At 38.4% G+C, this 13,731-nt stretch overlaps 1 protein-coding gene across 2 annotated transcripts; it reads right to left on the bottom strand.

Annotated features, from left to right (window-relative positions):
• Nucleotides 1–12,995, bottom strand: LOC101862977 (alanine aminotransferase 2). 2 transcript variants are annotated; one of them, XM_005108805.3, is made up of 6 exons: nt 12,751–12,995; nt 6,531–7,500; nt 5,342–5,459; nt 4,836–4,954; nt 3,244–3,441; nt 1–2,486 (listed from the first exon to the last, which is right to left on the bottom strand). In XM_005108805.3, exons 2-6 carry the CDS (start codon nt 7,473–7,475, stop codon nt 2,415–2,417), a joined length of 1,452 nt encoding a protein of 483 aa, XP_005108862.1. In that variant the 5' UTR covers nt 7,476–7,500; nt 12,751–12,995; the 3' UTR covers nt 1–2,414. The 2 variants fall into 2 exon arrangements, with proteins under 2 accessions (XP_005108862.1, XP_005108863.1); XM_005108806.3 differs by lacking the exon at nt 12,751–12,995 and adding an exon at nt 12,557–12,739.
• Between the last annotated feature and the right edge of the window lie 736 nt (nt 12,996–13,731).

Here is a 13,731-nt window from a genome sequence, read left to right as displayed (position 1 = left end):
TTCTTTATAAAATATCTCATAAATAATTCATGATTAATTGTGAAATAGATTGTCATAAACAAAATAAATAACTTGACTATTACCGAGTCTTTAGCAACAGAAGTGTCTAGATAACTATCACTATATGAAATGAGTTGTCTTTCCTTATCTTGAGCACTCTGCAGTTCAACACAATTCAACCTCAACACCAGCAGCAATCCCCAACACACCAACATTAACTCATACAAATGTACACACGCATCTATATTCACTCATAGGTAGATACAGACACACAAGCAAAGTCAAGCACTTACAGAAACCTATATTCATGGACCAAAACTATGCCTTGGATAGGTATGATCAGCCATACTACATTCTGCTTCTCATTACCACTCTACGCCATTCTCAACATCCATCTTTATGAAAGTACAAAAATCCAATAAACTGCATCCATACAAAATAATGCTTTGTGACGTTAACAAATCACAATAACAAATACTAGGCTCAGAGTGAAAGAAAATTATCATCAAGTACCTTGATCAATAACTTCTGAAACATGGCCAGAATTCCAAAAAAGAAAACCTAAAAATTAAGTATTTTGTAATGGACATTGAGTATGTAAAGAAAAAAAACCTTCTCCCACCAATGGAAGCTTACTAAACACATCTCTCTGATATGCCCACTTCTCTGAATAAGACATGAAATACCTTGTTGAAGTCAAAGTAGTCAATAAATGCTTTTGGTTTAATACTAGCACTTAAGTTGGAACCTACCATTCAAATCACAGTGGGTGGGAGGAAAAAAAAATGGTATAGGTTTTAACGCCGCTCTAAACACTTTTAGGTTATAAGAGGCGGAGTGACTGGGTCTAGAGCGCTATGAAAATAGATCAAAGCTACCCAGAAAAAAAACGGGCTCAATAATCATAGCTACCCAATAAAAAATAATTTTTTATCACACGCTTGATAACAAGTATGTCTTTAATAAAGAGTTTTTCTTTCTCTAAATCATTAATTAAATCATCTGCTTTGTCTGCAATATGAAACTCAATATGAGAGACTGAAAGAGGACAATTCACACAAAAAATATATGTTATATACAACTGGTTTTTAAAAAGCTAGTTTATCAGACAACAGTGTAAACAACAATTTACGAACTTTTTAACAGTACTCTTTAACAAAGAATATTAACAAACACAAGAACAAGATCCAAATCATGCCAAATGTCTATCTTTCTATCTTGAAGAGTCCAACAGGTGTGTATGTAAAAAGGTACAAAGCAGCAACACATGCAGTGTGGTTTGAGAGTGCAAAGCTGTGGAGGCTGAAAACTTTATGCATAACCTGAGCAAGGTGAAAACGGAGATGGGTAAAAAAAATGGAGAGAAAAAACCCACATAATTTAAGACAGATTCAAACACAAAGTTTTAAAAAAGAATAATCATGGAAAAGACAATAAATGTATGTAAACTGTTAACATTTATGCCCAATATGGGCACATTCATAGTAAGTATTTGGGAGTCACTAAATTCAAATGGAAAGGACCTCAACAACCAAATTTTCTGAGCATCCAAAGTCCACATTTCATTGCTCTTTGAAATGATATAGTCTGAGGGACAGGATTTGAATTTTGAGCAAGTAGGATGATGAGATCGTCCAGTGTGAATACAAACAAGAATTTACTAAAATATTTGCACTTGACATTGGCGAAAAACACTGGAAATATTAATTAATGAGACAAAAAAACAAAACCCTCCAAATTTTAAAAACATAAAGGCCCATAAACTACTGAACAAGTTTGTTTTTCAAATCCTAAATGCCCACATGATCTCATGCTTTATAAATATAAAATAAGAAAATGTTTTTCTTTCAAATATTGCATGGACCGACATTATTAAGTAATAACAGTTAGCTCAAGGGGCACACACTTAGCATTTTTTATTCTCCTGTTATGATTTCTTCAAAATGTTTACTGTTTACAAATGATATTTTCAACCTCTGAAATAAAAGTGAAAGGCAATAAAAGGTTATTAGTTGAAATTCTTGTACATTTCATACACATTGTATTAAAGAATAGGATGGTGAGTTGGACTTAACCATTCATCCAACAAACACTTCACAACATAATTGTATAAAATATACAGCAAGTACTCATGCTCAGGAGTTATGATATTCTGTCAACACTTGAAGCTGAAGGCTCGGGATAACCAAATCAGTCCCTTTAAAAGAAAAAAAATTATGATTTCTTCATGACTATGACAAATCTAAAGAAGAAAACCCAGAACGGCAATCAGAGAGGTAAGTCAAAGCTTTTCATGCTAATTCTTACAACAAGTCAACAAATCAAAATTCGTGTGTATCAGCTCAAACAAGATGGTCTTGGTTTTGAGCGGATTTCCTGACTGCCATCTCCCACGCTGACACTTCCACACATATTTACTTGTACTTTGCCAGGAAGTCGACATGGAAGTCTTTGAACTTCATTAGGACAGCTTTCAGCTCATCCATCTAAAACACAAAAAAGAAAACAGGATTTTGGAATACAGAAACAAAAATAGCAAAAGAGAAAAAAATTCTGGACTTCGGAAGGAAAAACCAAAAAAAAAAAAGAATTTTGGAATATGGAAAGAAAAACCAAAAAGAAAAAGAATTCTGGAATACGAAGAGAAGAACTAAAATCAGCCCTTGCACATTTACGTTATTGTCATAAAGGAATCTTATCTAATTCTATCAATAGCATGTAGTCTCTTTTCATATGACCTTAGAAAATCTTTGGCCTTCAAAGAAAGTCTTGTAGAAGAAATCTGAAAACAGAATTTTTTTCAAAACAACATTTTTATAGCTCTGGCTCTAATTCTTCTATACCAAGTTTTAGCCACAAGCACAGCATGGATTCGTATTTGGGAATTTACAATGCTCATATCAGTACCAAATTTACAGCGAAGCTTGCAAGCCATAGGTGAATTAAGGTCTGGTCCAGCAAACAAGCATGTGCTCTCACAAAACATAAGCACCAATATTACTTTAAAATGGCAGAAGAGTTCACTTTTTTACTTATATTTGCAAGTTTTTAAAAATTAAATTATGGGGAATACAGAAATTAAAAAGTGAGGAAAGTAACACAATCGAAGACCGGGGACTGCGACGTTATTAAAACATAGGCATAAGACTGCCAACGAGCTAAGCTGAAAATCAGTGCTGACAGCAGGAAAGCACACCCCCTGGCAATGACGGGATTAAAACATCAGTCCCAAACTTTACTTACTTGTGGTAGGATGGTTGTGCGGAAATGGAAAGTTCCGGGCACTTGTCTAAAGCCAGAGCCTGGCACTGTGCAGATACCCGTCTCCTCCAGCAGGGCAAAGCAGTAGAAGCTGTCGGGAGTTTGTCCCGCAGCCTTCGCTGCCTCAATGGCTTTCTCTGGCATTTGCACACAGGGGAAGGCGTACATTGCTCCCATGACCTGTCAAAGAAGAAATATGCTATGAATAACAGATGTCAAATTGAACATAGAGAGGGTGTGGGTAGTTTGCTGACCTTCTGTAAACACAGCATGTAAGATTAAGAAGCTGATGAACAAAGTCACTGAATTCAAAGAAAATGTAACATAAGTGTTACCAAAAAAAAACAAGCTGAAGTAAAAAATAAAAAAAACATTCCCAAAATAATTGTCTACCTAATCAGTAGCACATTCGGTTTGACACATAGATAAAATGTTCTGGATGTTCATTATTTGTTATTACCAAAGATGAACATTATTTTACTAATAGCCCTAAAACTACCGACAGAAAAAGCAGTGTCCCTGAAAGAGTGAATATCTTTTCGGAATGACATCATGTTCAAAATTGCAGTAGGCATTTGAAATACAGTCAAACCTGTATAAAACGGCCACCCATTGTCAAGGAAAAAGGTGGCCGCATAACACAGGTGGCCGTCTTAGGCAGATCAACATGAAGAAAGCAAATCATTCTCTTTAGAAGTCCACGCCGGGGCTGATCTCAGGCTATAGACTGCCGTACAGCTAATTAAAAAGGGTTTTTGTTTTCTTTTGAAAAGGCAGGTGGGTGGTGCAAGAAGGGTTTTATGTGTCGTTATTTTGTTTTTTGGTTAGCTTTCTTTTCGTTGCTGATTTTGTGCTAGGGTAAAATAAACAAAAAATTATGTAAGTAAGACGATGAAGACCAAGTGGCATGGTAAAACAAACACTAGGGTTTCAATCACTTGGAGAACGAGCGAAGACTCTGTCGCAAGTTCACGTCAGCATCCATTGTTACTTTGTTACTGATTAGGTAAACAAAACAATGACCGGTCACCTCACATATGATTTGTGCACGAGTTGTGGGCGGGCTAGGTTATGACGGATCACACGCTTCCCTCACCAAGAGTTAAAAATTCATTATTAGGCTTACCCATTGGTCAACTTGGATACACATTCATTGGCGGGACTAACAATAACGTCAGGTGAATGGATTATGACAGCCCGTCCACAGCGTCAGAGGCTGATTAAAAATTATGTCAAAGTCAAAGCATCGGGCAATGAGTGACCATAACTGGTCATATAAGGCTGGTGAATTTGACCGTGGGTTGATAAAATAAGGTGGCCGCCGCCACATTGGACAGGTGACCGTTTTACACACTTAAATTATATCGAAAAAATGCCAGGGGGGAAATGGAAAGTGGCCGTTTGTACAGGTGGCCGTATTATACAGGTGGCCCTCATATGTTAGTTTTCAATGTTGAGCAAATTGACAGCTCAGTGAAGTTTTCAGTTTCAGCGTGACAAGAAGAAAGATCATTATTTCGTCACTCTTATATACGACAAATTCGACAAGATTATTCTCCAAAAACCAACCTTACCTGATTACAGGAGATTCCTTCGAGTGAGTTGAAGAGTTGTGATACAAATTCTGCTTTTTCTTTGAGCTGGGCAAGGACTGTTTCTTTCTCTTTCTTGAACAGTTCATATGATGGTTCACCTGCATAAGAAAGACAAACTAAAATTAGTATTTTTCTCTTAATTTAAAAAAAAATTAAAACTGTATCTATAGACCTAATTGAGAGACTAACAGATCTTGTTATGTGTTCATTACCTCCACAAAAACGAGTCTGGAAAAATAATGTCCCACAAAATTAACATTCAGAAGAATTAACATTAAAACTAATACAAAGTTTCACCATAATGCTCAAAACCCTTCTCAGCCAGAATTGGTCTCATTGGCCGTAGCAGAAGCCACAAGTCCTCATAACCTTCTGTTCTTTTACTTCGCCACTACACTGAAGACATACCAGTCATCACCAGACATAAACGTACAAACTATTATTATTACTTTCGTCATCCTTTACCACCCCCTGCAATCACCAACCTAGTTTAGGCGGATTCACAACGCAATCGATGACAGCCTGGCCAGACACTGGTGGACACAACTTGACCGTGATGCTTTTCTGATACTGAGCATACACATCGGGCAGCAGGTTGATGACCTGAAAGGGAGGACAGCAAAGTCAGAGATTATCACAACATTATGACCACAATCTAAGATCGCATGAGATATAAGACACAATTAAGTACACACCTGATGTGTTTTTAGTTTCAATTAGAGTTTTTCGTCACTTGCAACACAATATGGTCACATAAGTGCCAAAGATTAGGGATGTTACAAACACAAAAAACGAGGCGAGGTGGAATCACGATGATAGATATTTGACACGAAAGAAGGAGCAAACCCCACAAGAGCATCTTCCAACCACCCTCTGATATGTGTAAAAATATCCCACTCATTCATACCAACAGAGAAAGAATGATCAAAGCAGAAGCTGCTGCTTTCAACATCATCATATCATCAATCTGCTGAGCCTTTCTTGTACATGATGTAGAAATGTTATTCAGTACACATGCACAAAAATTACTCGAGAAGGTCAAACGCATACTGATGAGTTTGTGCTTATATTTCTGTTCACATACATATCTGCGTCAGGGTGTTTGTGTGTGCAGGTGGGTGGGTGTGTGAGAGCAAGTGTTCATGTGTGCATATGTGACGTGCACTTCTTTTCTGGTCTAAGATATTTATGATCATTTAAGTTCATTTGAAACAGTTTTTATTGTTTTTTATAAATGTCTTCCTACACAAGTGTGACCTAAAGAAATGCAATGTGCTTAATTACATTGTCTCTGTGTATTTTGCAAGGCCAGGGAACATTACATAATTATAATATAGGCAATAAGATATATACCTCAACCACGTTCGCTCAAACAAAATTAGAGTCTTACCACAGTCATACTAACTTACATTAACAAACACACATGTACAACCACAACATTCAAAATTGTCAGAACCATTTGACAAAAAATGCTACAAAAAGCACTGCAAAAAGATAAAACAAATATGATTGTCCTTCAAAAGTCCATCAGGTAAAGACCTACCCATTCAGCATGCCACCAAAATCATTCATCAGATTATGATAAACTATTACAATATTATCATTATTAGAAGAGGGCTTTCGACAAAGTTGGAAATCCACAAACTATAAAGAATAAAACCAATATTTACTTACCTCTGCATAGCCCCCTCTGTATCCGCACTCTCCCATAAATCCTTTGGAGGCGGACATAAAGGAGGCCAGTTCCATCTGGTTGTATGGGGAGCCCAGCTCCATCAGCACTTGCTTGAAGGAGAAAAACTTTGAGCCTGCGGCGTAGACATTGTGCTGGTAGACCTCATCAGCCATGAGGAAAAGCTTCTCCCTCTTGGCAAACTTGATCACCTCCTGGATGTTCTCCTTGGTCAGAACTTGCCCAGTGGGGTTGCCAGGGTTGATCACGACAATGGCCCGAGGTAGGCAGTTTGGCCTCGCCTCTGATATAGCCCTCTCAAGTTCACTCACATCCAATGACCAGCCGGTAGCTTCATTCAGGTAATACGGGATCGGATATGCACCAAACTCTGCGATGGTAGCGGAGTAGAGAGGATACTGAGGGATAGGGATCATGATTCCAGCCCTCTCCTTGCCGCTTTTCGCCGTTAGAAGGAGGCTCATTACGGACTTGATGCCATCACTAGCACCCGTACACATCACAATATTTTTGGGGTCTGAGGGATACCCATCTCTCTCCTCGATGTACGCAGCAATATCCTTCCTGATGGCTAACAAGCCCGCACTCTCAGAGTAAGATCCCAAACTTCCTCCTTTGCACCCGTCGAGAATCTTTCTCGCTCGTGCTTTAACATCCTCTGGAAATCCATCGCTGTTCAACAGGTCTGGATAGGTGCATAGTGCCAGCACTTGCCTGATGAACGTGACAGGTTTCTGGCCAGTGGCGTGGCAGTCTCCGATGTTGGCTTTGACCACTCTGGTGAAAGGCTTCTTCGCTCCAGCTTTGAGTTCATTCTCAATCTCTGTAGCTCTGACGACAATAGGACCTCTAACTGCGTACTGCAGTTCAATCACATTTGGATTCATTGAGTTCAGGGTCAATACATGATCGTCCGCGGATCCCATGACGCTGCTTTGACGTAGTTATCTTCTGAGGAAAGCAAGTTTTGAATACACGTGTGAGTATCAAAAGAGGTAGTAATAAACTAAAGCTTCGATCCGACAGTCCCATTCAACAACAAACACAAAGGGTGATAAACCCCTTCCCTGATTCACTCAAAACCACTTCAACCCTCATAATATTCACTGACTGCCAGTCATGTAATGAGCTAGTCTTGAGCCTATAAAGCTATTTCAGCACGATCAAATGAACTACCATTCTCAAAATCACATTGATTTCCCTGGGTAATTATATGGTAATAGCAAAATAATTTTTTTAATCCTCCAGCTAAGTATCATGGTTCCTATTATTATTGGTTATTAAACAAGCATTTTAGTGGCAATGTCACAAATCCACCAACGAAAAAACTAGACTTAGTTTATTTTATAACTTTCTATAAATATCAAGCTGAATAAATCTGCATCCAATAATAATTGTGGGACCTCATTGCACACATACAACCTGTGGTCAGCTTCGCACCATTCAGTAAATGAGTGTCAGAAACCAAACCATGCATTTTCTCTCTGATTGTGTAAGCAAACAGCTGTTCCGCAGGGCACGCAAATAAAATAAACACAAACAATTCTCTACCTTACTTTCTTTACTTTTTTTTTCCGACTCTTCAAGATTTCCCTTTCTGTTCATCCCCTTTCTGTGCAATACAAACTGTCTCAAAATGAAAGCTACATCTTCAAATCACCATACCCATAAACACAAAAGTGTCATCACACTCAAACGGTGACCTTTTGCACAAGACACAAGAGCAACTTTTGACTTGATCCAGCCCAAGTAACAGAGGTCATTGAGTGAAACATACCATGCTCCCATCAAAAGGAACAGAAGAAACACTTAACTCCAGCACAAGCTTCATCTTCCAAGTATTGCACAATTCCTACCACCACATGTTCCTCTGTTCCTCAATCATTATTGCACAGTATGATAGTATGTGCTATCCAAAGCCAAGCAGCACCCTAAAATAACTAGAGACCTGTTCTCAAATGATAAACTGTCTTATTTAAGAAAATGCTTTGCACCCTTGTTGCCGATGCCAAGCATTTCTACAATAAATAGTACATGCTAAAATATTCCTATTAGTTACCTATACAACAAACAAAAAGTGCCTTTCAAACTCAAGGTAAGTTGTCCTGCATCTACCGCCATAAGATGAAATATAGGTAAAATCAAATAACTATTATAATACAGCAAAAGACTTTCCATAATTATAAGATATTTTGGGGAACTAAAAGACCATACTTCACAATAATAAATGTATCTCTTATAATCAAATTCTTATTTTGGAGTAACTTTCTTAACTGGGTTCTGAGGTCAGTCTTCAAACTGCAGTTGAAAGTAGAATTGGTTACTGTTCAGAAATACGAAAGCATAATTTTAATGCTATTCTTTTGTACAACGAAAAGATTTCTCACTATTTGTCTCTAAATTACTCTAATCGCATTATTACCAAAACTTACATTAAATGATCCGCTTTACTGACAGACGGCAGCCGGGAAGGTAACACACAGTTCAAGTCATAAATAGTTCTTCACCTTCAACCACCTCAGAATAATATTATACTCAGGTCAGGTATCTTTCCTATTTTCCAGGTATCTTTCCTATTTTCCTTGTGGTAAAAAAAATGCTTCAGAAAGCAGAAACCCAAAGCTTCACATGGAAGCAGTAAGAACATTCACTAACAATGTTAGCCAACACACAACAAAACATTGGAAAGCCATTAATTTACATATTTAGAATATTTTAAAATATGTTCCTAACACACAATGACAGTGTATCAAAGGTGTGCATTAATTTCAATTCTGAGGTACAATAGTTTGCTTCCCCATCCATAACTGAATCATAAAGTAACCACGTCTGTCACTCCACTCAATAAGGACAACAAAGAATGACATATATATAGACAGGAAGGGCATTGTGTCCCCCCAAAAATGAGATGGAGTATGTGACAGCATGTTAGTATCTGTGTGTACATGTATGTGCATATGGAGTGTAGGCCGGCGGGGTAAGAAGGGGAATGACATGGGTGTTGCATCAGAAAATTTAAATACTCTTCTCTACTTCAAGATCTATTAACTTAACCACTTTCAGATGGAAAATGACAGGCAAGAGCAAAATTAACTTCATTTATAATGGGGTTTTTTAAATAAGCCTTTGCCAGCACAGAGAGTCCAAATAATTTATAAGACAGACATTCTCTGTGAACCACATGACTTCGTATTTTACTTATATGTGTACAGAAAAAAGTGGGCTTCTTTATATTTTGATAACATACCATCCTCATGATTTCCCTTTCCAACAGTACTACATTTTATGGTTTCTCTCCTTGTTTTATTTCTATTCTTTACTTCACTTTTTTAAATAGATGAGCACTGAAAAAAAGTAGCTATTCAACAGACTGTCGTTTTAAGTGATACAAAGCCTGTTAAAAAAGTGAGAGCAAGACAGAGTGGGATAAAGTGAGAGTGAAAATATGATTTTAAATATGAGAGCAAGAGAGAGAGAGAGAGGGAGAGAGAGTGATAAAGAGAGAGAAAAAGAGACAGAGTTGGAGAGGGGAATGAAGATGACCACACAAAACTAAAGATATTCATAATACATGATAGCTCAGAAGGACAGGATTTAATGATTTTCAACATTGTTGTACTCTAACAGTTTCATTCAGTTGTTTTTTTCCCCAATGACATGATGCAGAGATTTCACTGAAAAAAAATATCTTCAAAGAATATTTCTTTAAATTTCAATGTATATTATATATGATCCACCTAATATAGAAAATAACTTTAAGTTTTTAAAAGTATGGCGTGGAGCTCATCCTTAATAAAAATAACAATAGCACCCGAAAGCTACTTATTTTTACACCACTTAGTATTAAATGCAGTCGGAAAGGAGCCAGAAAAAAATCACGTCCTTATTTCCCCCCCTTTGGGGGGGGGGGGGGGGGGGGGGGGAAGAGATTATCTAGAGAACCAGCTACAGTGGGTTCAAGTGTCACCTGTCCAGTGGGCATGCAGGACAAGACATCTCACCTCTGAAATGCTACTCCACAAACCTAACCCCTCCTACTTTGAAGGCAGCATGACATAAAAATGTTAAGGCCAGTGAAACCAAACCTAGTTGGGGCTTTTGTTGAATCAGGGTTGAGAGGGCAAAGTATTTCCATCTTTGACAAGTCAAAACTCTCCAAAGGGATGGAATAATTTGTCTGTTTCCAGGCTGTGAAAGTGTGCGTCTTAGATGTACGGTCAAACCTCCTTGTACTGCCCCCTGTTATACCGCCAGCCCCAATTATCGACAGGTTTTGCAAGTATGAAAAAGGAAAAGTCTCCCCGCAGCCCTGAAACGCCTTCTCCCACACAATAATGAGGGGTAACAGGAAGCAGTCAAACCTCAGGAGCAGAGTGGGGGGGAAGTATGGTTATGTGTCATTACTAGTTATTAGTTCATGTTCTCTGTACGTTACGTAGTAGTGTACCCCATATTATTTCATGTTATGTCGTACAGGACCTGTATCATTCATTGTCCCTGTTAATCTGTGTTCACAGATGAAATCATAATCTACTGTAATAAATTAACTACACAGTGAAGTCTTCTTCACTGCCAAATTCAAGCGTTTGTTGCCAATGCTCCTGGACTGGTCTGCGCTGATTCAAGAACATGTTATCAAAAATGGAATGTAATTCTTAAGTCGCTTGGAGAAACTTAAATGAACTATGCCACCTCAGCCTGTAGGCAAAATAATATGTGTCATGACGTGGTGGAATTAGGCCCTCGTCAATTTTTGGTCATGTGAAGTTATTATGGTATTACCTTAAAGGTTGTTCATTTGTCTTGCTTTTGATGAAAAAAATATCCAGCTATCTTGAATGCAAGTCTAGAAATTTCGATTGAAGAAGGCTAGGGTCACCTGGTTTCAGAGGTAAAATTAGTGGAAAATGGCTGCTAAAGTTTAGTTATAATTTCCTTAACTTGAGAATCTGTGAAAACAGAAAATTTACACTTTTTTGCCTTTAATCAACGTTTTCCAGTGCTATCCACACAGGAATGTGTTTTTTAATGAAAGGTGTTGAGCCAAAAAATAAAAATTCAAAAAAAAATGCTGAACTGGAAGAAAAATATCGTTTTCTTTGATTTCATTATTTTGACGAGCGCCTGACTTCACCACACTGCCTCACATATTATATGATGTCGCCAGATATCAGAAAAGTGAGATGACCAAAAGGCTGGAGCGTGCTCATGAGACTTTTAAATCGTGAGGAATTATGCTCAAGTCTAGTTTGTTTTAGTAAGGTTTTACGACGCTCACAACTGCATAAAGGTCCTACATGAGCGCCAAGGGGTGGATGCCAACAGAGAAGTTCAAACAGGGAATCAGGCTGACTTGTATACGAACTATCTTTGGTAGGCCTATAATATAATTTTATAGATCTAGATTTATATATATACATCCGAAATTTGCGGGAAAGGATGTGATTTCAGAGTGTTCGGAGAAATAGTGCCCAGCTTTATTTTCCCGAACATTCAGAGAAATAAAGCCCAGCTTTATTTTCCCGAACGTTCGGAGAAATAGAGCCGGCCTATAATATTTGGCTAGATCTAGATCTAGTACTCTATGACTGTTTCTGGAGTCTTTGATTTTATTATTGTGGGTGCTTTACGGAATAGAACATAAGACATTTTGGGCGGCACTGCACGACCGTACGCTGTATGGACGAACCGCGCCTGCTGGGGTGGTAATTGGATAGATATCAATCTAGAATCTAGTAAACTGTAATGCATGTCATTATCAGAGAGGATAGCACTTTCGAGAGGTGAGTTTGACCACTGCTAGCCCAACCGAACAGAAAGCGATCCTTGATCCCACCGGCCGGCCTTTGACCCCCCCCCCCCCCCCCCAATCAAACCCTCAAACCCTAATTTCCCCTGTCTCAGACGGAAAATGTCACAGAGATCTAAATCTAGATCTAGATCTCTATAATCTAGATCTAGACACCAGAGAAAGGAGCCGGGGGGTGGGCCTGAAAGTGAAACTTACAAGCTTGGCCTAAGCCTGGTCTTGGCTCAAGCTTTGTTTGTTGCTTGAGTAAAAGTTCAGACTTCAACTTCGGCGAGGCTCGGCCTTGGCCTTGCGGGTAGACAGATCTATCCAGATCTACGAAGTAAAAGAAAAATCTACGGGGTATTATGACTGCTATAAATTTAGAAAAAGTACATCTAAATTAGATCTACCTTCTGGGTTGGGTAAGTCGTGGGCAAGCAAAGCTGAATTTATACAATATCCAACTTGGTCAGTGATGAGTGAATAGACGAAAAATAGGAACACAGCGACAGCAGTCTAGGCTACGCTGGTCTGACTGGGCGAGTGAAGTTGAAGGCTGCAGGCCAACGGGAGGTTAGCCTACGTGAGAGTTCGTGTGTCGCATCCTCCAATGTCAGGAGGAGGGTTAAGCCTACGTTCCCCTGATGTTGTCAGCAGTTTTCTCGCCAAGGGTCTGTTCCGTAGTCAAGCAGCTAGCTTTGCTTACATTACGAAGTTTGTTCTCTGTTGCTTCAGTTTCGCAGCAGCTTTCGAACAGTGCATTGCCGTCAAAGAACTAAAATTCCTGTTACTGTTATGTACCAGCCAAGACTCACGTGTCTTGTGGAACGTTACCTACTTCTTTTTTTTTTTTTTTAAATAATGTCAACCCGCTAGATCAACTCTACATGACATGTACATTGTGTACATGTAAAAGGAAGTTAGATCTAGCCTGCATGCACATCAATATGCTAAGACCATGGTGAGCTTTAAGTAATTATAATAAGCTTGAAAGCGTTATCAAAAGGCCAGGGAAGAAAGATCCTATTCAAAATAAGCTATAATTTTTTCCTTGGGTGTTTTATGGTTTTTGTTTGGTGTTGCTAATGTTGTTGTTTGTTGGGTTGGGGTTGGTTTTTTTGTTTTTTGTTTTGTTTTGTTTTTTGTTGTTTGTTTGTTGTTGTTTTTTTTGCGGGGGGTCTAAGCAAAAGAGTTAGCCTACATAAAAATGGCATACAATAATACTTTGATATTATTGCTTCATGTGTTTTCTCTTGTGTAATTCTGTAGGCCTAAGTTCGAAGTGTGTAGATCCACGAGAGAAAGAGAGTTAGAGAGAGAGAGAGAGAGAGAGAGGGAGAGAGAGAGAGAGACAGAGAGAGAAAGTGTGTGAGTGTGTATGTGTGTGTGTG

This window comes from Aplysia californica, unplaced genomic scaffold, assembly GCF_000002075.1.
Source record: "Aplysia californica isolate F4 #8 unplaced genomic scaffold, AplCal3.0 scaffold00722, whole genome shotgun sequence".
NCBI classification, from domain to species: Eukaryota; Metazoa; Mollusca; class Gastropoda; order Aplysiida; family Aplysiidae; genus Aplysia; species Aplysia californica.
This window is presented reverse-complemented; position numbering and strand designations above follow the sequence as displayed.

Coding starts and splice junctions, on each gene's coding strand:
- LOC101862977 (XM_005108805.3), bottom strand. CDS start 7,475: ATGGGATCCGCGGACGATCATGTATTGACCCTGAACTCAATGAATCCA. Junction 4,955..5,341: donor TGTGAATCCGCCTAAACTAG/GTTGGTGATTGC, acceptor TTTCTTATGCAG/GTGAACCATCATATGAACTG. Junction 2,487..3,243: donor GCACAACCATCCTACCACAA/GTAAGTAAAGTT, acceptor TTTGTGTTTTAG/ATGGATGAGCTGAAAGCTGT.